The sequence below is a fragment of the Mesoplodon bidens genome, assembly GCF_964165515.1.
Source record: "Mesoplodon bidens genome assembly, chromosome: 1".
Lineage (NCBI taxonomy): Eukaryota > Metazoa > Chordata > Mammalia > Artiodactyla > Ziphiidae > Mesoplodon > Mesoplodon bidens.
This window is the reverse complement of record NC_138176.1, coordinates 222,534,367-222,560,873: the sequence shown is the minus strand read 5'-3', so window position 1 is coordinate 222,560,873 and position 26,507 is coordinate 222,534,367. Positions and strand designations below refer to the sequence as shown.

Genomic DNA, 26,507 nt, shown 5'->3' with positions numbered 1-26,507 from the left:
ACACACAGTAAAAGATTTTCTGCTGTACTCACAGTCTGTAAACATCGTGGAAAACGCCCGGCAGAAATCACTGTGGGCCTCTTGAAATGGTGACTATGTGAGGAGTTGGGGTGAGGGAGGTGTTTAGGTGCATACTGGAAATCCAGAGAACCTTAAGTTCATGGTGGCAATTATATTTCACAGACATGATAAACTCAGCTGGCCTCTTTGAAATTATGTTTCCTATATTCCTATATGAAAAAGGGAATGACCAAAAAAGTCTTACTGCCAGTTAACATTTTAAAAGTAATCAAGAGACTATGAGGTGATTTGTATACCTATGTATGTATATATGTATGTACATTTGCATACATATACACATGTATACATGTTACTAAAACCAATAATAAACCTCAATGAAAATTTCCAAATCTTCTAAAAATACTCAGTCCTTTTCTCCTGGCCGTGCTTTGGACTTCTGTGCATTGCACTGAAAGTCTTGGGCATAGTTAAATGACACATACATTTAAATTTTAGTATATGGTATTGATTTTACATAACATGCTTCCATTAAAAAAATTGGGTTTATGAAAAATAGAACTATTTCATTCAAGCATTATTTTTAAATTTAACATAAAAATATGCACAAGGTCTCCTGTAATGAAACACCATTAAAAAAAGAAAATATAGATTCTTAAAAATTGTTTGAATAGCAGCTATTAAACTGCCATATGTGGATATCGGTCTGTGCTTTAAGTTCTTGTAAGCTCTTGCAGCTTGAGAATTTATGTTTTAAAACTAAGCCAGTGACATGAGAAACATTAACCTAATTGCTCACCTGAAGTCCATTTTATGTCTTCTTCTTTTTGGGGGGCAAAATATGCGTAAATAAGCTCAAATCATCATTTGTATAGGCAACTATGCAGTTAAAAAATACTGGCACTGAATGACATTTCAAATAAAAGAGACTTAAACCCATACCGTGTTTGGCCAAAAAAACAAAATTACTTCAAAAAAATAGAAAACCTTGTTATAATTTCTAAACTTTTCATGGTGACCAGTTCTTACGGAACATTCTACAGAACCGCCATGAAAGCTAGCCACGTACTCGAAAACTCTATTTTCATGCAAAGATAGTATATATCCTTCTGGTTTAACTGAACAATCTCCTTTCCCCCACCAACTCCCACCACTTTTTAGGGCTGAATATAACATGCAGAATATGTAAATTAGATAAATCAAAGTAAGATTCGTTGAATTTGTGGGTATAAACCAGTCGACCCTTCAACGTTTTGGAAAACATTTTTCCAGGGGGTGGTACTGAGTCATGGGAGAAGGATGGAAGAAGAGATTTCTGGAGATGCAGTTGTGTTGATTTTTTTTTTCTCCAATAGGATTTGAAGTATATTGATGAATGTTCCTTAAGATATTTAGTTTATACTGTCCTTATGGCTGCTCCTCTCTGTGTTATGGTTGTTTTGTTCATGGTTCTTCCATTGGATGCTTGTTCCATTCATGGGGACTGAGGTCATCAGACTCTTGGACTGGTAACAGCAGCAGCAGAGGCAAGACTGGGAGAAGGAATAGACTCGAATTAAGACGAGGCCACCAGGGCTTCCCTGGTGGCACAGTGGTTAAGAATCTGCCTGCCAATGCAGGGCACATGGGTTCGAGCCCTGGCCTGGGAAGGTCCCACATGCCGTGGAGCAACTAAGCCTGTGAGCTACAACTACTGAAGCCTACAGCTACTGAAACCCGTGCACCTAGAGCCCGTGCTCCGCAACAAGAGAGGTCACTGCAATGAGAAGCCCGCGCACTGCAACGAAGAGCAGCTCCTGCTCACCACAACTAGAGAAAGCCCACGCTCAGCAATGAAGACCCAATGCAGCAAAAAATAATTAAAAAAAAAAAAGATGAGGCCACCAACCTGTTCCCTGCAGAACCTGGAGGCCTACCAACAAGGGGTGAATGTCTGTAGACATTTGAGGACAGAGTGTGAGCCTTACTAGTAATGCAGGGTAGGGAGTTTGTAACCTCTAGGGAGAAGTTAAACAAGTGTATTCTAGTGCAAAGCGACAGATCCCTTGTTTCTTGTTTGAATTTATTCACCAAGTCAAAGAGTAAGGGAAGGCAGTGTTGGTGGAGGGAGAGTGTTCAATGACTTGGAGTGGGTATGGGTGGAAAGCGCTGGGAGGGTCCTGGCATTTCATTTTTTTAAAGTGTTTTTAAAAATTATTATTATTAAAAAAATATTGATTTGGTTGTGCTGTGTCTTAGTTGCGGCACACAGGATCTTTCAGTTGCGGCACACAGGATCTTTCAGTTGCGGCATGTGGGATCTAGTTCCCTGAACAAGGGTTGAACCCAGGCCCCCTGCATTGGGAGTGTGAAGCCTTAGCCACTGGACCACCAGGGAAGTCTCAGGCCTGGCATTTCTTCAGTGTGTACCACCTACTTGGCTCTCTGCATTGGCCACCTCATCTGATGCTCTTAACAGCTTTTGGGGGTAGGTGCTATTTTCCTCATTTTATGAATGAGAACAGGGAGGCTTAGAGAGGGTAATAAGAGGCAGAACTGAACTTAGAACCCAGGACTCTCTCTATTGGGCTCTTACCCCTGGGGATGCTGCCTTTTTATGAAGATCAGTCAAAACTGTGTTCAATGTCTGAGGGTTTGCACCTTCATTTTTTCCCCTTTCCCTCTAGTTAATGTGTAAACGAATTAGAAACTGATATTAACTCCAGATGACATCATGTATTTGTTAGGACCTGCATTTTAGTCAATCTTTCTTAGGGCATTTCATGACTTGTAAACATGACCCACTAGACTTCAAAAGTGTGGCAACAAGAACTTCCACACCAGGTTTCATCGATTCCTATGATTTTTTTAAAAAAAATATTTGTCTGTTTCCTTCTAGATTATAAGTTCCACAAGGGCAGTCGCTTGTGTTTTTCCTCTCTTCTACCCCTAATAATAAGAACTCACACTGAGCACTCTCTGTTCTCTCAAGCACTTAACATATATTAACCCACTGCATTCCACCTTATGAGATAGATACAGTGAGCATCTGATTTTACAGATGAGCAAACTGAGGAAGCAGGAGGGGTACCACTGGGAACTGATAAGACCGTTAGCTAGGGCAGAGCTGTGATCTAAATCAAGATTGTTGGCCTCCAGATCCTGCACCCTTGAACTCTATGCTACCCTTTCTAATACGTACCATAAACTGAAGTTAAACATCCTGGCCAAAGATAACAGAATCCAGTTAGGATTAACTTTAGGCTAAAATCATTCTAGGAACTGGAAAAATGACACCTCTGTAAGAAGTGCTTGGAGCTTCGGGAGGACGAGGGTTGGCTTAGCTACAGGGAACTTTGAAGAACGGAAGGAAACTGATTTCGAATTAAATTACATTAGTTCAGATTTCCAGAGCCATAAACATTTACTTTCCTTGAAAAGGCTATTATTAAGTGTACTATTAAATAGCATTTAGCAAGAGATTTCTTAACAATGAGTTTATGTTTTGTTGAGATCATGAATAAGTTTTATCTATTCTGTTGGCCTAGAGCTCAAGTTGGAGCATTTCTTTTTTTTTTTTTTTTTTTGCGGTACGCGGGCCTCTCACTGTTGTGGCCTCTCCCGTTGCAGAGCACAGGCTCCTGACGCGCAGGCTCAGCGGCCATGGCTCACGGGCCCAGCCGCTCCGTGGCATGTGGGATTTTCCCGGACTGGGGCATGAACCCATGTCCCCTGCATCGGCAGGCGGACTCTCAACCACTGCGCCACCGGGAAGCCCTGGAGTATTTCTTTTTAAGGCAGGACACTAAATTGGCATGTTATTAAGTTAGCTCTTTTTGCTTTAACCTCTGAATATGTTGTTGTCTGAATAGATATTGCTTTTCTGTTATGCTGACAATTTGACCCCCTTTCTGGGTAACAAAATGTGATTTTTCACTTCTCTACTGAAAAGTATAGCTAATGAAAGTGATATTTACAACTGGAATGAACCATGCCTGTTGGTTACTTAATATACTCATTTGGTTGTTCTTAAAAAATGCTTGCAAAATGTCTTACCTGGAAACAATTTTTAAATTTCTTGCTCACAAAATATAGAGCTATTGGGTTTATACATGAATTCATGGTTGCCAAGTTAATACCGATGTAATCCATGAGCAGCAAGAAACTAGAGCAAAAGAAAATAGAGGAGATAGATTAGAACATGTTTTCAAATCTGCTAACTAGCATTTATCTCTAGAATAAGCATTTTTCTTGCCCAGAAGCCATTTCTTATAGGTGCAGTCAGAATTTTTCTTTTTAAGTCCTTTTTTTTTTTTTGCGGTACGCGGGCCTCCCACTGCTGTGACCTCTCCCGCCGCGGAGCACAGGCCCCGGACGGGCAGGCCCAGCGGCCATGGCTCACGGGCCTAGCCGCTCCGCGGCATATGGGACCCTCCCGGACTGGGGCACGAACCTGCGTCCCCTGCATCGGCAGGCGGACCCCCAACCACTGTGCCACCAGGGAAGCCCTTAAGTCCTTGTTTAAATGGTAATTTCAGTTCTGCAGAACATTTACACATATACCCAGCACTTGGTTAACCCAAACTATTATGCACAGCCCCAGGAGGGGAGCAGCAAAATTACTGATATGGCTTGTGCACATTTTTGAGATCAGTTATGGGCTATGTCAGCTAAAGAAAAACAATCAACTTTGCAGTTTTAATTTTCAGGGCTATTGAGAATGTAGAGTAGGTGGTTTTGTAAAAGTCTTATAAGTATGAAATCAGAGAAACTCCAATTTCCTCCTGAGTACAGAGGATCATACCTAAGTAATTCACATCGGTTCGTGTCCATTTCATCATACACGGTTTTCTTCAAAATACGGCTTAAATGAAGAGGGAACCAGCACAGAGCGAAAATTACGACCAAACAGAAAACTGTTTTTGCCACTTCTCGACGCTAAAGGAAAGTGAGAAAAAAAAAAAAGACAATAAGTTTAGTGTTTTTCTACTAGAGGAAAGAGCTACACAAAAGGAAGTAGTAAATTGGGGAAGAGTAACTCGAAGAAATGTCAGAGCAGCCTGCCCCTCACCATGCCTCCAGTTCTTCAAGATTTGGAGTCCAGGGAATTCCCTGGAGATCCAGTGTTTAGGACTCTGTGCTTCCACTGCAGGGGACACAGGTTCTATCCCTGGTCGGGGAACTAAGATCCTTCACGCAGCACAGTGTGGCCAGAAAAAAAAAAAAAAAAAAAGAAAGAAAAGAAAAAGAAAACATTTGGAGTCCAATTTCCAAGCAAGGAGTTGCTAGTGATTCTTTTGGGGCAGCTGCCAGGAAGGATGTTGGTCTCAGGCTGGTCATCAGGGCCAAGACAGAGGTTCGATGGTGGGCAGAGGTGGAGACTGGCTGGGGTTGAGCCAACACTGTGGCTGGGTCTGTGTGTGTGTGTATGTTGAATATGTGGGGTGAGGGTTAGTTAAAAGTCTCAATAGCAGTTAATTCACCAGCATTAATGACAGCATGGCAGTCAAGGTGACTGACCCTAGCATGATAAAAAATGGACAAATCTAGGGAATTCCCCGGTGGTTCAGTGGTTAGGATTGTGTGCTTTCACTGCCAAAGGCTGGGTTCAATCCCTGGTTGGGGAACTAAGATCCCGCAAGCCGTGCATCATGGGGGGGAAGAAAAAGGACAAGTCTAAAAAGATATTTGGAAAACAAAACAGGAGTAGGAAACAGAAAAGAAAAAGGAAGAGCAATGTGTTTTTTCCATTTCTTGATCTTAGAGAAACCTGGCATTGGGATTTTTTTGCTTTTAAAATTCTTTCATTAATGACATGGACATGTAGTTTCCAAGGATATATTGTTTACAAATAGAGGGATGAGGGTAAAGGATTATCAGCAATGACGATTAGAAAAACTGGGACATGTTGACCCTGGCTTGACTCCAATGGCAGGTTTACATGCTTTGGAGTCTGCATAGGATCAGCAAAACCATAGGTTAAGAATTATCTGCAACCAGTCATTTGTGTGCATTGTACTTGAGTATTACAGGGCATGCGTTTGGAAGCCCAACTGGGAATGTAAAATGCAACTTGTCTGTAACTGGAATCACTTAATGTCAAAATAAAACTGATTGAAAACAGGGTTTGGAAGGGTAATGCTGGTTCAACCCGAAGCATATAGTGTTAAGTATGGGAAGCCTACAATAAACCCACATGATTAATAGAGCCATTTAAAAAGATTTCAGGGCAGTTGTCACAAATTGTGGCTCTAGTCCCAAGAACTGGGAGTTCTTTAATCTTGCAGAGTTAGCTGGCTAGTTAGCTGTTATACATTCAGAGAATGTATAAACTGAACGATGATTGAGAGAAATAAAGGATTCCTTTATTTATTAATCTAGAGGAATGGGGGATCATTTTAAAGGGCCAATTTTGTATACACAGAAAAACAGTGTGCCCAGAAAAATAGAAAAGGAGGGTACTGGGGAGAGGTTACATCCCCTGTGCACATCCTCAAAGAGGATAATTTTTTTTTTTTTTTTTTTTTTTGGTGGTATGCGGGCCTTTCACTGTTGTGGCCTCTCCCGTTGCGGAGCACAGGTTCCGGATGCACAGGCTCAGTGGCCATGGCTCACGGGCCCAGCCGCTCCGCGGCACATGGGATCCTCCTGGACCGGGGCACGAACCCGTGTCCCCTGCATCGGCAGGCGGACTCTCAACCACTGTGCCACCAGGGAAGCCCAAGAGGATAACTTTTTAAAAGGTAATATTAGTATGTTGCCATGATAGTCTGATATTTGGTTAATCAATATCCATTCTTCTGTTTTCCTTACTATCAGTCAGATCCTTGATTTTGTCATGGCAGCACGGGAGCCTGGCCTCCTCATCTGCATAGTTCTTACCAATTACATTAAGTAGAAATCGTTGTGTGGAGTTTCTGGAAAAGCTACTTAAAAGTGGGGGATAGGACTTCCCTGGTGGTCCAGTGGTTAAGATTCTGTTCTTCCAGTGCATGGGGCACGGGTTCAATCCCTGGTCAGGGAACTAAGATCCCACATGCTGTGGGGCGTGGCCAAAAAAAAACGTGGGGTATACTCCTTTGGTGCACACACATTAATGTGATCTGTGTTCTTCCCTTTCTTGCTGCCTGGATAGAAGACATAATGGTAGAGCTATAGCGGCTGTCTTCCAATAAAAATGGAAAGGTCAGTACACCAGCAGAACCCTGGCTTCTGAGTCCCTTGACCACTGAGCCAATGACATCTGAACTTCTTGCCATGGGAGAAAAATAACCCCCTACTTGGTCTACTCCCTGTTATTTTGGGTTTTCTGCTACCAGCATCCAAAAACAATCCCTAACTGATAAAGGTATTGTTGGGGGCTTCCCTGGTGGCGCAGTGGTTGAGAGTCCGCCTGCTGATGCAGGGGACATGGGTTCGTGCCCCGGTCTGGGAAGATCCCACATGCCGCGGAGCGGCTGGGCCCGTGAGCCATGGCCGCTGAGCCTGCGCATACGGAGCCTGTGCTCCGCAACGGGAGAGGCCACAACAGTGAGAGGCCCGCGTACCACAAAAAAAAAAAAAAGGTATTGTTGGTATAATGAAGAGAAATTTGAGAAAAACACACAAGAAGCAAGACCAAAAGCCATATTGGATATTGGACAGGGTGGCAGGGTCTTTCACTCTGAGCTAGCTCTCCTGCCATCCCACTTGAAGGCCTTCCAGCCAGGCTTGCTCTCCTGCTGTTAGAACCTGCTCTAGCTTTGAGTAAGACACGAGGGAATGTCTATTGCATGGGGGCCAAGTCTTGGGTTCTAATCTCCATTTGGTTGAGTCAATCTCTTAAACACCTGTATAATAAGGGTAATGCCTGTCCAGCTTATCTCACAGGGTGTTTGGAGGAATCAAATACGAAAAGGACATGGAAATGCTCTTTAAAAACTGCTATGAAAATGTGAAACAGCAGCATCTTATTACCGCTCCCAATCCCTATTCAATTATTTTCAGAGCAGTTACCACTCATAGCTTAAATAGGCTCAATCGTGGTGCTAGTGCAAAATCAACATTTTAAAACAGTTTTTCACAAATCTATTCTAATTAGTTATCTTCATTGCAGGAATGAGCCATAATAATTGCTTAATATGTTTCACATCTGGAGTACTTGAAACATTCATGCCTGGATGATGTCATACTAAAGTTTCTCAAGATAATTTTCCTGTTAAATTATAATAAAAGATAATAGCTACCATTTGTATAACATGTTAGATTTTATAAAGTATGTGTATGCACATTAATTCCTTAGATTCTCATAATAACACTGGTTCATATATTATTACATCCAATTTACAGATAGGGAGCTGACGCTCAAAAATAATCAGCCCTCTAGCTGAAAAGTGTTGCCGATGAAGAATGATGCTTGTTGTATGGTCATCATACAGGGAAGATTTCCAGGCTCCATCAACAACTCACGTTAACTTTTGGTGTGGTTCGTCATCCTTATACACTTGTCTGTTGAAACTGAAAACTTACCCACAGTCCTAGTTTTACTCTTTGAATTAATATATATCAACATTTTCTGACTAAACTATGAGTTGGGTTCTATTAGACACCACACATGCATTAGGTCATCCCTTTGATGTATTATTATATACATTTCATTAAAAATTTTTAAGACTCAAAATTAAGTTGGTATTTGTACAGAAAAGTGCGGTATTATTATATACATTTTCTGAAGAACTAGAAGTTCAGAGAGATTAAGCAATTTGCCCAATGTCACAGAGCCAGCAAATATAAGCGTCACAGTGTTATCTGTTCCGTTTCCTGCCTGGGAAGGACCAATAGCATCCTAATGACACGTTCAGATTTCTTCTAGAACTTTGGGCTCTCCAAAACGTGGCTTCTTATGTACCCAATCCCATTTCCTATCATGAGTCTTACCTTAGATGTTGCTCTAATGAGGTCCATCTTTTTTTCCAGTTCCCCAAATGCATGGTGCCCATGCTGTGTTCTACTAGACCCCTGTCCACCCACCTGAAATGCCCCCTGTCCTCTTCTTCTTCCCCATGGAACCCACTTATCCTCCATGAACCGTTCAATCTCCCTCATACAATTTCTCCATGACTTTATCTCATATCCTCCTTGGCTTTCTATAGCAAAGGCTACTTGTTACCACAACTTGTGATTCTATTTTCCAATTATTTCATGTTTGTGTTTTATTTCCACAACAAGACTGCAAAGCCTGCCCGTGGAGAAAGTCATATACTTCTTTTTTTTTTGTCCTGGCACAGTTCCAACCCCAGTTCAACGTACTGCTAATCACAAACACGCATGTTTGATACACTCTAGGCAAAAGAAATGAATAGCTTCTCTCTGTTTGGGCCCTGCCCGCAGGGCCACCTGTTTCACAGGTCGGATCCCTACTTCACAGAAGAAATGCCGAATACTCTAAAGAAAACAAGACATACAGACAAACAAGACAGTCTTTTTATTTTTAGGAAACCAGGCTAAATCTGCGAAATACCATATTCATAGGCCTTCTGTTGTCAAGGACAAAACGGTCTTGGCCACATCTTCCTGATCGTATTAGATTTACCTGTTTCAGGTGTTCACTGAGGGCAATTCTCAGGCTGCCGTTCCTTCTGTTTAACATCTCACAAGTCATGAGGGTGTAAAAGATCGCGGTGCACACCAGGGGCATGCAGAAGTAGAACCCAAACAGCCACCAGTCCTTAACATCTTGGTAGAACTGGAACGAGAAGAGAAGGGAGAGAGGACGAGGAGCATTATAATGAAAATTAGCTGTACAGCGCCTCTGGTGGCTTCAACGTTTGCGTGCTTGCAGATAGGTTTGTCTATTCATGCTCTCTGGCTGTGGTAATGGGCTTGGAGGTGGTAGTCAAAACAACTAAATTGGAAACTCCAGACATTATCTTGGCTTTATAATAGCACACAGAGAAATTGCATTAAAAATTATCCTGACAAACAGCGCTATTCACCATAGCCAAGACACAGAAGCAACCTAAATGTCCATTGACAGATGAATATACAATGGAATATTGCTCAGCAATAAAAAGGATGAAATAATGCCATTTGCAGCAACAAGGATGGACCTAGAGATTATCATACTAAGTAAAGTAAGTCAGAAAGAGAAAGACAAATATCATATGATATCACTTATATGTGGAATCTAAAATATGATACAAATGAACTTATCTATGAAACAGAAACAGATTCACAGACATAGAGAACAGACTTGTGGTTATCAGGGCGGGGAGGGAGGGATGGATTAGGAGTTTGGGATTAGCAGATGCAAACTATTATATATAGAATGGATAAGCAATAAGGTCCTACTGTATAACCCAGGGAACAATATTCAATATCCTGTGATCAAACATAATGGAAAAGAATATGAAAAAGAATGTATATATATGGATAACTGAATCACTTTGCTGTACAGCAGAAATTAACACAACATTGTAAATCGACTATACTTCAATAAAATAAATGTAAAAAATTATCCCAACAAAGATATTTTGAATAAACTGAAGTTGGTTTTAATTACACAGGGCAAGAGCCCTAATCAATAAAAAGAGTTCCCTTCCAAAGCTCATAAAACATGATTTTGAGACATACAGACTCTTATCTTTGTTGGTGATTCTCAACATTTTGCTAGTGCCTGGTTTACTTCTGACTATTGTGGTTAGAGTGTACTTAATGTGTCTGTCTAGTTTGGAAACAGTGAGGGTTATGAATGGCTTATCTGTGGAGTTTCGGTTACTGGGAATTAACCCTTTGTCTGGTATGTCTGCTATGTGACCTTGCAGCCAGCCAGTTTGAGCCATCAATAACTGTGCCCTTTCTCCCTCTCTTTTAATACTTACCACCTGGAAACTATTGAGGCAGTGTAGCTTATCTGAAGGCATACTGAGCATTATCTCCCTGAGGACAGGATTTGTAAATACCAGGATTACTCAGTTTTATGTGTTCTTGAAAGAGAAAATATAATACCCCAAAAAAATGGAAATTAGAAAATTACATCTAAATTCTTCATCCCACTAAGTTAATCACCAGCTTGGGAAGAAATGCTGTTCCTTTTCTTATGCTGTTTCTCCAGATTGTTTATTTACTAAGGATAATGCAGCCTCCTGTAATATCTCAGTTCCCACAGTAAAAAATAATCACACTGCTCTGTGAAAAAGTGGAGAGCTTCTGAATATAGAAAGAGGCCCAGTGGGCTGCACTTATAACATGTCTATTAAAATGTTCTTTAAATGGTTCCTGAGGAAAAAAAGTTCTGGGCAGGGGCTCTTAAATATTTTTATGCCATAGATCGCCTTCTGGTGTAGACTATAATTCTTTCTGAGAATAATACTTTTATGTGCATGAAATAAAATATGTAAGATTACAATGGAAACCAATTACATCAAAACACAGATATCAAAATATGAAAAAGAAAGCTCTGATGTAGTAATATATGTGTTTATTAACAAATTAAATCACAGATCTAATGGTGGTTCTATCAGAATGTAGAAGCAATGATGAATGTAAATGATATTTCGAGATTATACAACTGTTATGTGGTATGAAATGCCTGTTATTTCTATTAGTGAAAAAATCATGGTACTGCTAAATACTACTGTGGTTTGTTGCCTACTTTCATATTAGAAGGAAATGATAAATTTCAGTTAGAAGTTAGTGAAAATAAACATGTAATTTCCTTTCCATTCAAGTTTACAAACCTCTGAATTCTAGCCTCAGGTTAAGTGCAGACTCCCAAAGGAGTTGGTTTATTCAAATCTGTTTATACAAATATTTTCCTATTCACATCACACTGTAGAAAGATTTTAGTCCTGAACTTAAAAAAACAAACACAAAATCAGAAGGACTCTCTCTTCATTTAAGTGCAACACAAACAAACACTCCTTGGAGGACCCCCTTCCTTTGTACCCACTTCTTCTGGGTGCATGGCTGGCTGGGTGTGACTGCCTAGAAGCAGCTGCAGAGGGCCTGGAAGCTGACCCTACCTGGAGGGGACTGGACGGAGTTCCCTGCCCCTTCTGTGGTAGAGGCCTGTAGAGAATGGGGTCACACATTTCTTTTGAAATGATGTCACCAGAAAGGGTATGGAGGGACCTCCCTCCAGTCTAGCTTAGAGCAAAGTTGAGGAGGAAAGAGTGGAAAAAGAGGGGGAATCACATTAGAAAAAGAGAACAGGAGGGGAAAGAGAGTCCTAAAACTGTAGACTTGGACTGAAATCTTCAAAATCATCAGTTCAAACTCATACCCTATACTGCAACCCTCCGGGCACCCGCCAGCCACAACGCCCCCGCCAGCCTGAAGGGCAACTACTCTTAGCTTCATCTCTAGAAAGGATATACGTCCTTGTGAAGAAACCCATTTCATTTTGTCCAGCTGGAATGGTCACTAAGTTCCTCTTTTTTTTTTTTGTTTTGGCCACACTGCGCGGCTTGCGGGATCTTAGTTCCTTGACCGGGTATTGAACCCATGACTTCCATGAGTCCTAATCACTGGACCGCCAGGAAATTCCCAGTGAGTTCCTTCTTATGTTGAGCCTCTTCTCTCTAATGTTTTAGTCAGGGGTTTTCTAGATTGCTCATTGACACTGCCCAAATTCTGATAGCCTCCTACTACTTTGCTTTTCACTGTGGAGGTTGACTTCATAAAAAAGTCAGTAGATCAGCAGAAGACTTTAATTTTAAGGCTGCTAGTTTGGCTGTGTTCATGAGCACTTTTAATTTTGAAACAAGAATTTCCAAGCAGGATAACTGGTCAACTGTAAAACCACTAATTTTGTGAATTTTCCATGGAAAGAAAACATACCTTAAGATGTCTGTAAATGATTAGATGTGGAATCTGAACTGCATGAAACTTACATCAAAGTACTAAATTATGCTGATTTAAGAGAAATAGTTATTCTTGGTTTTCCTCCTCGTTCTACATGTGACTAGTTTTGCAGAAGAAATATGCATTTTAAATGTGTTTCCTAATACTCTCAGTTATGTAATTAAGCTTTAAAGAAACATTAATGTGGTCAGGTGTATTAAGCAACAATTGAATTTGTTACACTAAAATGCTTTTTTAAAAAGTTCTGGGGCTTCCCTGGTGGCGCAGCGGTTGAGAGTCCGCCTGCCGATGCAGGGGACACAGGTTCGTGCCCGGGTCCGGGAAGATCCCACGTGCCGCGGAGCGGCTGGGCCCGTGAGCCATGGCCGCTGGGCCTGCGCGTCCGGAGCCTGTGCTCCACAACGGGAGAGGCCACAACAGTGAGAGGCCCGCGTAACGGAAAAAAAAAAAAAAAGTTCTGCAAATTTACATTATTTGGGGCTTCCCTGGTGGCACAGTGGTTAAGAATCCTCCTGCCAGTGCAGGGGACACGGGTTCGAGCCCTGGTGCAGGAAGATCCCACATGCCGCGGAGCAACTAAGCCTGTGAGCCACAACCACTGAGCCCGCGTGCCACAACTACTGAAGCCCCCACACCTAGAGCCCATGCTCTGCAGCAAGAGAAGCCACTGCAATGAGAAGCCCGCGCACCACAACGAAGAGTAGCCCCTGCTCTCCGCACCTAGACAAAGCCCGTGTGCAGCAATGAAGACCCAATGCAGCCATAAATAAATAACTAAATAGATATTTTTTAAAAAGAGAAAAGAATCCAAATAAAATAAAATTTAAATTTAAAAAATTATATTATTTATATATTAGACAGAACCTGTACTAACATAAGCACACATGAGAATGACTTCCTACTTTGAATTAGTAAATCTGTCTTTAAAAACTGTGTGAGCAGTGTGCATTTCCCCAAGTAACATCAAATAAGCATCAGTGTGTCTGTCAGATGGATATTGTGCTGTACTCCTTATTATCAAAACAAATAGCACTACATGCATACACATCAATCTCTCTTAGTAAATCTGTTTCAGAATTCTGAGTTGTTTGGTGCAGAGCAATAGTTGTGTCTACAGTTGTGCTATAACACAAGAGTGAAAACACAATAGTTGTTTTATTCAAGAAGCTAAGCCCTGGTTTACATCTGCTTTTCATGCAATTAAAGAATATTGGACTGAACTAACAGAGTAGACCACACTCGGCAGTGTAGAGATATCAGTAAATCTTGGTGATGGTAAATGAAGACCTTCTCCCCTCCCCAATTAATTTCCTTTAAACTTTTCATACCTCCATGAATTTTGACGTGGCATTGAGCATACAGGTTTTGTGCTGTTCACCCTTGTATTCAAAGGGCACCATGACAAAGCCGATGGCTTCGGGGATGGCCAGGATAAAAGAAAGGATCCAGATGGAGACAATCTCAATGGCTGTGACCAAGGGAATCCCAATTCCCTGAACACGACTCCAGGAGGCAACTGCTCTGTACCTAAAAAAAAAAGGGGGTGATGGCACCAAGTGGTTAGGAAATGTTAAGTTTATTTCAATTAAATGAAAATTATAAATGCTGGAAAGATCCTTCCTTTGGCCAGTGACCAACCATTAGCTCTTTAGGAATTTTCTGTGAGTCCTGGTGTGAAAAACAAGTGGGGCTATTAGAAGTTCTACTCATTTGGAGTTCAACTGGCTGGCAGGCCTGAGTCTGAGATCGTCACTTGGGGCCTATCGAAATCTCATGAGAATTTAGGATGTTGCAGCAGAGGTGGGTGTGCTATGTTTATTAAGCCGGGGGGGAGAAATTGGATGATGGAGGGGGTAGTGAAAGCTGCTGGTACTTGTTATGGTAATGTCTTATTTCTGTTTCTATATTAAAAAAACTTGAAATATTATCTATGAAGTGGATCCAGATATCCTCAAGTGAATAGTGACCATAGATATTCCATTGTTTTCTCCCTTCCTCTACCCTCAAAATACGATCACAGTGGGCTTGTACCAGGTGGCTGTTGTTTAGTAACTAAATATTTCTAATAATTATATTTGAAAGTCTCAAAGAATAACTACATCTCTCCCATATGGCCCTGTGCTAGACTATATAAAACGGAACTAAAGATAGCTTGGTTCCTAAACTTTAGGGTTTACAGTTTATTAGGAAAGAATGGTTCATACAGAAGCATAGGATATAAATATAACTGAACAATCATGCCAATCAAAGCACTAACTGGGGGACTTCCCTGGTGGCGCAGTGGTTAAGAATATGCCTGCCAATCCAGGGGACATGGGTTCGAGCCCTGCTCCGGGAGGATCCCACATGCCACAGAACGACTGAGCCCATGTGCCACAACTACTGAAGCCCATGCACCTAGAGCCCATGCTCTGCGACAGGAGAAGCCACCACAATGAGAAGCCCGCGCACCACAAAGAACAGTAGCCCCCGCTCACCCCAACTAGAGAAAGCCCACATGTAGCAACGAAGACCCTACGCAGCCAAAAATAAAAAAATACGTTAAAAAAAAAAGCATTAACTGGCATTAAGAAATTGTGTTTGCCTTATATTTTACCTTAATATTTTATGATAATATTCACATTTAAATGTTAAGTCTAAAGAAAGTTTGGTTTCAGAAACTATGCTCTTTGACCTGAGATGATGGTCTGGTGCTAACTGCTTTCAGACTTACTATTAAGAAGGGACCTGTGGTACAGTATTTTTGTGACTTCATTCTTGAAATTTTTGCTGTTGTTGTAATGGAAAGGAAACATTTTCTTTTAATAGCTTTCATTAGATAGTGCCAGAAGAAGGCTGTAAAACAGACCAAGGCATTGAGACAGGTGCACATGGGTTTGCAGGCCAGGCAGCTTAATGGGAAAGATTAGTCAGCAACGCCAAGACAAGATACAAGCTACCCATAGCCACCAAAATGAGCCCCTATCATTTATAGTTAGTGTTCTGTCTCAGTACAACTAAAAGTTACACCTGTGAAAACACAGCTCCTAGGAATTATGCTACCTTGTTCTTCACTGTAGATTAGAACCTATAGTTTTGGTATGCACGATGATGCCACGTGGCATATATACAGCACATTTTGCTGGAGAAATGGTTTGTGAAACATTTTTAGGATAAATAAGATTGGTGTACAATAGGAATCTCTGAAAAAGTCCAGATTAGTTCAGAATGGAATAAAATACAGCTATACAAACAGACCAAGAAAATCCTTTCACGATGTAGCCAACATTGCATTTTAAAATTTATGGTTATTACCAGTGGGATGAAGACTGCTATACATTCTGCTTTCTATTTCTGTTTACTTTTCTTTGCTGCCTTATTAGACTGGCAGCCTGATGTCCAGTAAAAGCTAAAAGGAACGGAGACAGAATGTCTATATCCCAAGTCTGTCAATGAGTTATATCTGTTTCTTCTCCCCTCCTCTTACCAGGAAAGGTGATGTAAATAAAACACTTTCTCTCTTAAGAGAGAAAGCCAGATTTCTTAGGCAGGATTGGAGATAGAAGGTGGTTTAGTGAGAAAGTGTGATCTACATGTTCTAATGATGAATATATTCACAGACCAACTTCATTTTATAATGTGCCCATGAGTTCCCAGAATATGACATATCTATAATCCAATGTGAATTCAACATTTAAAAATAAATAGAAGTAATTTTTAGTGACTAGTTGAGCAAATGGTTCATAATCAGTCTGCTCCTTCATTAACCCACATGACTGAGAATTAGAATATTTCCCATTTGTAGTCACACTGATCTTGATAACATCTCCAGGAGATGAGAAAACAACCATAAGAGCGATTAGAAACACTCACTTGTGATGATGGAGGTGCAGAAAGGTGTGGAAAATAAGAAATACTGGATGTTCCCAAAATGATTTCTATTTGGGTGATAATGACACAACAGATAATATACAATATGTTCGCCTTACTAGGTGTGGTTATGAACAGCCTGCCACCAAAAACTATTCCGGAAATAATCCCTCCTCTTTGAAATGCTTTCTTCACTTGGCTTTGACCACATTCTGCTAGTTTTCCTCCTGCTGATGGGATTGGCCACTCCATCTCATCTCCTTGGCTGGATCATGCCCATGCCTCAAATTCTTAGTGTTGGATTTCTCCTTAGTCCTCACACCTCTTTTCTTTTCTATCTACACCCTCTCTCTTTGTGATCTCATCTAGTCTCATGGCTTTAGTATCATTTAAACTCTCTATATGCTGATAATTAATTCTCAAATTTATAACTCTAGCCTAGAGCCTCACATCTAACTCTAGACTTGTATATCCACCTGCCTACTTGAGGTTTCCACTCGGATATCTAATAGGCACTGAACCTCACCCAAACCAGACTCCTGGTCTTCTTCCTTGACCCCTTCCTTGCCTTCTCTCTAGTCTTTACCATCTCAGGCCCAGAACTTTGAAGTTAGCCTTCCCTCCTCTTTTTCTCTTCCACCACACATCCAATTCTTTAGCAAACCTTGCAACATCTTCCTTCAAAATGTATCCAGATGCAACCACTTCTCACCATCTCGCCAGTTACCACCTGCCTGGATTATTGTAATAGCTTCCCAACTGGTCTCCCTGTGTCCACTTCGCCCTCCTGCAGTTTGCCCTGAACATAGCAACCAGGGTGATCCTGTTAAAATGTAAGCCAATCATGTCACCTCTCTGCTCAGATCCCCCAGTGGGTTCCCACCCCAGTGGGAATGCCTACAGGTGTCCTCAGAGCTGCCTCCTCACTTCCTTCAGATCTTTACTCAATGGTGTCTTTTCACAGAGGCCTTCCCTGAATACCCTATTTAAAACTGCCAGATTCCCCTCCAGATGTACCCTGTCCCACTCAGCCTGATTATTTTTCTCCATAGCACTTACTACTATGGGACCAGTCAAATATTTTACTTATTTATTTTGTTTATGGTCTATGTCCACCTCTCCCTTTTGAATATAAGCTCCATAGGGTAGACATCTTGCATGTTGGTCACAAGACCTACAACAATAGGTGCTGAATAAATATCTGTTGAATTAGAATCTTTCTTTGTTCGTTTCCTTACCACGCATTTGTCTTTATTGGCCAAAGCCAATATACATTCCAAAGAATTTCTTATTTTTCAAGCCAGCCCTGAATTAGGCAACAGATAAAGAGCTAATACTTTCAGAATCCTAGAACACAATAATTTAAAACCAAGCAGGACCTCTGGGCTGATCTTTCTCCCTTTGTGTTCTCTTTGGGAACCTGAGGAGGGGTGTGTCACCGAGTCCTCTGCCTGGTCTCCAGTGAATGTGGGGCGCCTGGGCCAGGGCTCTGGTCTGCTAAGTCCCAGGGGAGTCTTTTCCCATGACACCACTGTGAACTCTGTCATGTGACATGCCAAAATACAAGAATAAATTACATGTTTTGTTTATGTAAAGATGTTTGTTACTGTATATGTCTATAAATAGATTTTTACATGTTTTCAAGGCTAGAGGCTTTTAATGCATGTCTTTGAATCTTTAAGGTATGATCTGGGAAACTCATTAAACTAAAAATAAATATTATTGAATGTACTTTAAAACAGTGTAAAAGAAAACTTCAATTCAAAAGATCAATTCAGCAAAATCTATTTTCATTTCTTCTTATTCTTTGCCCATTTCTATTCTCATAAGTATAGTTTGAATATAATTATATTATAATCTTGTCAGTTACAATTTTGTTTTTGGCTTTATTTGCTTTTCATGTTTCTACATAGGCATGGCATTTATTAATTTCAAGGCTACCCAGTATGACAAGATATTGATACAATTTACCTAAATCTTCCTCCTATGGTCACATCATTTCTAGTGTTTCAAGGTTGTGAATAACCTGCCTATAAATATGTTTGCACATACAGATTTTTTTCTTTTTGAATGATTTTCCTGGGTTAATTATCTTGAGTGAGATTACTAAATCAAGGGAATGAAAGAGTAGCTTAAGTACCTTTAAAAATGTTTCTCTTAAGTGCCTGTCAATGCTTGCTTTCATTAAAATTTATTTTTCTTCAGTTTTACCACTTCCATAAGGTAAAGTGGCACTTATATCTTTATGTCTGCACATTTTTTTTTTTTGCAGTACACGGACCACTCACTGTTGTGGCCTCTCCCATTGCGGAGCACAGGCTCTGGACGCGCAGGCTCAGCAGCCGTGGTTCACGGGCCCAGCCGCTCCACGGCATGTGGGATCTTCCCAGACCAGGGCACGAACCCGTGTCCCCTGCATCGGTAGGCAGACTCTCAACAACTACGCCACCAGGGAAGCCCGGCACATCTTTAACTGAGCAAATGTGACCCTTTGTAACGTTTGTTTATGACTTGTGTCTCCTATGTGTTAGGCAAACCAGTTGCCATACAGAGGTTTGGGAGCAAAATGCCAGCAGGAAGAACTTTAAAGAGAAGCCAGGTGAAGTGGATTAAAAGATAGCTGCAGGAAGGAAACCATAAACAAGATGAAAAGACAACCCTCAGAATGGGAGAAAATATCTGCAGACGAAGCAACTGACAAAGGATTAATCTCCCAAATATACAAATAGCTCATGAAGCTCAATGTCAAAAAAACAAACAACCCAATACAAAAGTGGGCAGAAGACCTAATTAGACATTTCTCCAAAGAAAATATACAGATTGCCAACAAACACATGAAAGGATGTTCAACATCACTAATCATTAGAGAAGTGCAAATCAAAACTACAGTGAGGTATCACCTCACACTGGTCAGAAAGGCCATCCTCAAAAAATCTACAAACAATAAACGCTGGAGAGGGTGTGGAGAAAAGGGAACCCTCTTGCACTGTTGGTAGGAATGTAAATTGATACAGCCACTGTGGAGAACAGTATGGAGGTTCCTTAAAAAAGTAAAAATAGAACTACCATATGACCCAGCAATCCCACTACTGGGCATATACCCTGAGAAAACCATAATTCAAAAAGAGTCATGTACCACAGTATTCATTGCAGCTCTATTTACAATAGCCAGGACATGGAAGCAACCTAAGTGTCCATTGACAGATGAATGGATAGAGAAGATGCGGCACATATATGCAATGGAATATTACTCAGCCATAAAAAGAAATGAAATTGAGTTATTTGTAGTGAGGTGGATGGACCTAGAGACTGTCATACAGAGTGAAGTAAGTCAGAAAGAGCAAAATAAATACCGTATGCTAGCACATATATATGGAATCTAAAAAAAAAAAAAGGTTCTGAAGAACCTAGGGGCAGGACAGGAATAAAGACGCAGATGTAGAGAATGGACTTGAGGATACGGGGAGGGGGAAGGGTAAGCTGGGACGAAGTGAGAGAGTGGCATGGACATATACATGCTACCAAATGTAAAATAGATATCTAGTGGGAAGCAGCCGCATAGCACAGAGAGATCAGCTCGGTGCTTTGTGTCCACCTAGAGGGGTGGGTTAGGGAGGGTAGGAGAGAGATGCTAGAGGGAGGAGATATGGGGATATATGTATATGTATAGCTGATTCAATTTGTTATGCAGCAGCAACTAATACAACATTGTAAAGCAATTATACTTCAATAAAGATGTTAAAAAAAATAAAAGATAGCTGCAGAGAATGAAATAATGCCATTTGCAGCAACATGGATGGACCTAGAGATTACTAAGTGAAGTAAGTCAGAGAAAGACAAATATCATATGATATCACTTATATGTGGAATCTAAAAAAAATGATACAAATGAATTTATTTACAAAACAGAGACAGACTCACAGACATAGAAAACATATTTATGGTTACCAAAGGGGAAAGGGGGGGAAGGGATAATTTAGGAGCTTGGGATTAGCAGATACAAACTACTATATATAAAGTATATAAACAACAAGGTCCTACTGTATAGCACAGGGAACTATATTCAATATCTTGTAATAACCTATAATGCAAAAGAATCTGAAAAAGAATATATATTTATATATGTATAACTGAATCACCTTGCTCTACACCAGAAACTAACACAGCATTATAAATCAACTATACTTCAACAACAAAAAAAGAAAAATTAATAATAATAAAAAAGAAAGCTGCAAATATTTGGACATTTCTTCAGTTGGGTCCTTCATGTGGGCTGGCCTGTGGCTCCTTTGACCAGCTGAGCACAGCTGGAATGATGCTTTGTCAGTTTCATGCCTGACCTCTGAATGGAGCAGCAGGTTCCACCCTGGAGCCCTGAGCCTGCTGGAGGGGTGTTGAATAGCCCTGGACTCCATGGAGAGGGAGATAGGCTCCGCTGAGCTCAGATGTCCAGCTGTTCTTGCCCAGGGGCCAGTCATGTCAGTCTAGGACCCATGAAGCAAGCTCAGTGGCCAGCTGAAATCCACCGTGAGACCGCAGTCGAAGTAACAAGGAGCCGAAGAACTGCCCAAATCCCTGATCCACAGCATGGTCAGATAATAAGAAAATGGTGGTTGTTCTAAACCCCTAAGTTTGGGGGTAGTTTGTTATCAAAGAAAAATGAGGTAGCAAGATTTAACCAGTCACCTGATCTTGACAATACAAATAAGATAAAAGAATGAATAACTATGTGCGACAGGGATCAGACCCCCAAATGAGATCCCAAGTTGCCCTACACCCAGCGTGAAAGGAAAATCATAGCACTAGGAGAATAAGGAGAAACCAAGCCCTAGTCTAAGTAAAAATGAAGGTTTTTAGAAAATCACTTCCATGCCTTCTTGAGTTAGGATAAACCTTTGAGAATATCATAGAGACCACTAAGCAATTACTTGAAATGAGGGATGAAGAACTGGCTTTGAGTTTGAGGCAAATCAAAGTGCCTTAGTAATGGATCCTTACAACTTTCCCAGGTATCTAATTACACATCATCTGGAGTAGTTGTTAAAAGAGTTATATCTTTTTACAGCCTCTTTCCCTAGGCAACTTTTAAGTACAGTCTGGAGCTGTACCCAGACCTTTTTTACTGGTCTGACCCCCATCATTTTCTACTGTAAACATGACTGTTAACCTTACAAGGAATAGCATTGAATTCCTCTTCCCAATCCCTGCCTCTTCTTTTTTTTCCCTCTGAAACAAACTCAAGAGTAACTTGTAAAGCTTGTCACTTATGGCAGGTAAGAACACCTATTTGCACTATTGGTAATGGCTGGTTATTCATGTTTTGTTGGGAAAAATTCATTCATTTTAGAAGTATACTGCTTTAGCATTAGACAAAACTATTTCACTGATAAAGCTTGGATAGAGGTCAAAATATGTTTCTAAATTTCCCCAGTCTTTTTCTGAAATTCCTGTTTTATCTTATTCTTAAGTAACTAATGATGTGAAATAAAAATAAATAATAGATTTGAGGAAGAATTAGTGAAAAACTTTAATAAGTCAAGTCCATAGTTGAAATGAACAATGGGAACTCATCCATTCTGGTACAAAAGATGTGCTTTCTCTGTCTTGTTTACTTTATTCAGATTAAAAGCCTGGAGTGAGGAAGCTAGACTTTTTCTTTGATCCTAAAGTATTAGTATTCACTGATCAATCAATGCAGTAATGGAGAAATTGTATAAAACTTGGATGAAGATTTACATTCATTATTTTCCCTCAAAAACAACAACTCTGAAATGAGAGATAATCATCATATTTAAAAAACAAAACCAAAAAAATCACGGGAACTCTTCCTGGGCCGTAATTTGATTCAGCTCATAGAATGAAAGCAGGGATTCCCAAGTTGCAAATTGTTTCATAACAGGTTCCAATTTCCCTCTTTTTACTCCTTGCTTTGTTTTTTGTTTTTTTTAAAATAAAGGCATTTTCTTATTTTTAGAAGAATATAATGCAACCGAATCAAGATTCAAAGCAAATTGTATCTTATCTTCAGAAATCAAGTGTGAATGATTCATTCTCTAGTGTGAAAGCTTTTGAAATAGAAATGTCAAAGTAGATTCCCTACATACCGGTCCCAAAGTTGAGAGTCAGTACCAACTGATATGTAAAAATAATAAAGAAAGGACCCAGGGAACAAAGGACGGTGAGTTGATTACCCAGAAAAAACCTCCTGGATTCAGGCAGATTTTTGCAAAAGTGGAATTTTAAAACTGTTCTTCTCGTTGATGTAAAACTGAGGTTAAGTCTTAATGAAATAAATGCTTGGCATTCATTCTTCTCTCTTTCTTTTTTCAAACCAAGAACATTTCATGTGCTACATAGCTGATAGCTTGTGATTGAACACTGAGTTAATTTTTCTCCATGCGTGAGGTAGGGGAGGACATGGTGTGGGTGAGGTATTCCTACACCAGAAACAGGAATCTATGACCTAATCCCTCCATTTCCCCATCCCATCATCTCCCACCACCCCCTTCTCCCTGCATACAGGTAGGGTTTATACTGGGGAGATTGAAGCTCAGCAAGATCGTCCTCTGAGGCTCCCCCAAGGAAGAAAGAGGCAGCAGAACAAGGTGAGCTAGAGGAGGAATGGAGGGTTTTGATGATTTAGCTGGTTGGGGATCCAACCGCCTGAACACTTCCCTTGTGCACTTCTTTCTCCATGGTTGCCAGGTCATTGTCTTCGACCATGGAAACTCCTAAAGAACAGCAGCCAGGCCTGATTCTTCATGTCTGTACCTCATACTCTTCTTGCCAAGTCTCTCTGTTGAACTAAATTATGAATTATGCTTCTCAATCTAGGGATAATTCATGATACAGTATCTCACTGAGGAATAAGTGCCCTAAAGTATTTTTCAATCAAGAAAAAAAATTTATTAAATAGATTCATACGAACTACAAAAGGGACCACTATACCATGGCCCATAACACTCTTCAGAGCATATACTCTAATTTTTGTAACAAGAAAATATATTGCAGGGATGAAAAGTTGCCTATATTTCTTATCAAGCCAAGCAAATTCTTTCCTCTCCTTGGTCTCTCTTTTCATCAATGCCTCTCTTCTCAGAGGAGTATGCCCAGCTGCCTTAAAAAAGGTTTTACTATTTATAGGAGCCAAGCATCTTCCTTGTCTTGCTTCTCCTGTTTTTCATTCTTGTTTGTCATGGGCTGTTCTTGTCTGGGTTTGTTTAGATGTTTCCTCGGAGGTGCAGTTTTCTTAGAACACTGAGTGGCCCTTTCCTAAAACTCGTTATCATCCTATTTTTACCTAAACTTTGGAACAAAGTTTAATTTTTTAAATAAAATGCTGTTTTCCCAAATTTGATGGTGCTTTTGTAAAAGCAAGAGTAGGCATGGAAGTAATTCTGAGCTGGGCATGTACCTGTATTTCTCCACACACACACAGGCCTACATATGCTTGCGTTTTAGAGCTACCCAGTCATAGGAAATTAGTGTTAATTTAAAATAAAGGTCATAAGAATGAGCTGGGCAGATGAGAAAAATAAAATGTAGGGAATAGCATGAAGTAAATAAGGAAAATGGGTCACAGAAAATAAAATAAACGTTCATAAGTTTTCTTCTGCTTGCAGAAGAACGTTACACCTGTTACTCTATCCCTTGACATAACTACTACTAATATTTATCATATTCCTTTCAAGGAATTTTATATTCATATACTTATACATATAAATTTCATTTAACATCCCTATCCATTTCCCTAATACAAGGCTGCTTTCAACTCTTTCTTTAAATGATCTTGTAAAGCAGGGGTTCACAACCCCTGGGCCACAGACAGGTACCAGCCCATGGCCAGTTAGGAAGAGGGCTGCACAGCAGGAGGTGAGTGGCGGATGAGCGAGAAAAGCTTCGTCTGTATTTACAGCCGCTCGTATTACCGCCTGAGCTCCGCCTCCTGTCAGATCAGCGGCGGCATTAGATTCTCATAGGAGCGCGAACCCTACTGTGAACTAACTGCGCATGCGAGGGATGTAGGCTGCACGCTCCTTATGAGAATCTAATGCCTGATGATCTGAGGTGGAGCTGAGGGGGTGATGCTAGCGCTGGGGAGCGGCTGCAAATACAGATGATCATCAGCAGAGAGGTCTGACTGCACAGAGACCATAATAAATCAATTGCTTGCAGACTCATATCAAAACCCTATCAGTGAGTGGCAAGTGAAAACAAGCTCAGGGATCCCACTGATTCTGCATTATGGTGAGTTGTATAATTACTTCATTATATATTATAATGTAATAATAATAGAAATAAAATGCACAATAAATGTAAGGCATTCGCATCATTCCCCCCCCACCACCAGTCCATGGAAAAATTGTCTTCCATGAAACCTGTCCCTGGTGCCAAAAAGGTTGGGGACTGCTGTTGTAAGGAAAATCTTTGTACCTGACTTCTTTGTTCAAATTTTGGATCATTTCCATAGAATTGATCGTAAAAATGGGGTCAGAAGGCAAAAACATTTGTAGGACTTTAGTTTCTGGAAGGGCTATTCAATTCCCTACTACCACCAGATTTTGAGAAACATGCTTTTTAATGAGAATTTCTTTGATAATATGAATATGATTCATATGTTAGTCATTTTAATTTCTTCTTTGGTGATTTTTACACTCATGCCCTTTTTATATGGAAGTAGTAGGATTTTAATTACTATTTGTATGGCTTCTTTAAATACCAAGAATATTAACATGTTATAGTTTTGCTGGAAATATTTTCCCTGGATTATTGCTTTATTTATTTGTTTTTTAATTTTATGAATGTTTGATATTCACGTTTTAAAATTGTATGTCCTGAAATGCACTTATAGTTTTATTTAGATTTTCTACCATCCACTTTAGGTTCGAAAAGTCTTCCTTTTCTAGAGATCAAATAGATATTGGTTTATTTTCTTTTATTGCTCTATGGTTTGAGTTTTTGCATGCTTGTGCATAGTGGTTAACAACGCACACTACTTTTATTTGATATGGCTCCAAAACTTAGTAGCCAATTGGCCTTGATTAAGCCCTTTTGACCTCAGCTTCCTCATCTGTAAAATGGGGATAATTATAGCACCATCACAGGTGTTGTTATAAGGATTAAATAAAATAATTTCTGAAAAGTATTTTTAACAGGGCCTGGTACATACTGATACTCAATAAATGGTTATAATTATAAATGTTATTACTGATATATAGTACAAAATAAGACTTTAACATGTTTTTTTCCCCAGATGGTACATATCACTGTTTATTGATGAATCTTTCCTTTCCCCATTAAAGTGATTTCAGCCTATAATATGTTCTTGTACACTCTGACACCGGTTTCTGTTTTTCCCATTGATTTGTCAATGTGTTTATGTGTGTGTACCACATTGTTTTAAAACTGTAGCTTTATAACATTTAAGAATATCATATAGGAAGAATATGTGTATAGGAAACATAATTCTTTTTTAAATTATCATGATTATTTTCTTATTTCTTTTCCCCATATGGGTTTTAGAGTTATATTATAATTTAAAATTTTAATTAGATATTATAATGAAAATACCTAGCTACATCTCTAAATATACAACTTAATAAATACAGGTAGGAAAAATTTTTCATGTATTAGTAATGTAATAGATATAATTTAATATACTTTAATCTTTAGATAATACAATACTTTAGTTACAAGAGGAAATGATATTATTGGCGTGCTAGGAGTGGGAACAGCAGAATGAGAATTCATTAGTGAATGAAGTCCAGATTATAAATGCTTGCTCAATTTTTTAGGACATGGTCACAGTAGCATAATCT

General features: G+C 39.9%; 1 protein-coding gene across 1 annotated transcript in view; it reads right to left on the bottom strand.

The window, feature by feature from the left end:
- Window positions 1-987: 987 nt before the first annotated feature.
- Window positions 988-26,507, bottom strand: part of EDNRA (endothelin receptor type A) — a 61,977-nt gene continuing 36,457 nt past the window's right edge. The window contains exons 4-8 of the mRNA XM_081242253.1: window positions 14,169-14,367; window positions 9,569-9,721; window positions 4,802-4,935; window positions 4,054-4,162; window positions 988-1,550 (exon numbers count right to left, since the gene is read on the bottom strand). Coding sequence (XP_081098379.1) covers window positions 1,410-1,550; window positions 4,054-4,162; window positions 4,802-4,935; window positions 9,569-9,721; window positions 14,169-14,367 — 736 coding nt within the window. The 3' untranslated portion in view covers window positions 988-1,409. The remainder of the gene's footprint in view (window positions 1,551-4,053; window positions 4,163-4,801; window positions 4,936-9,568; window positions 9,722-14,168; window positions 14,368-26,507) is intronic.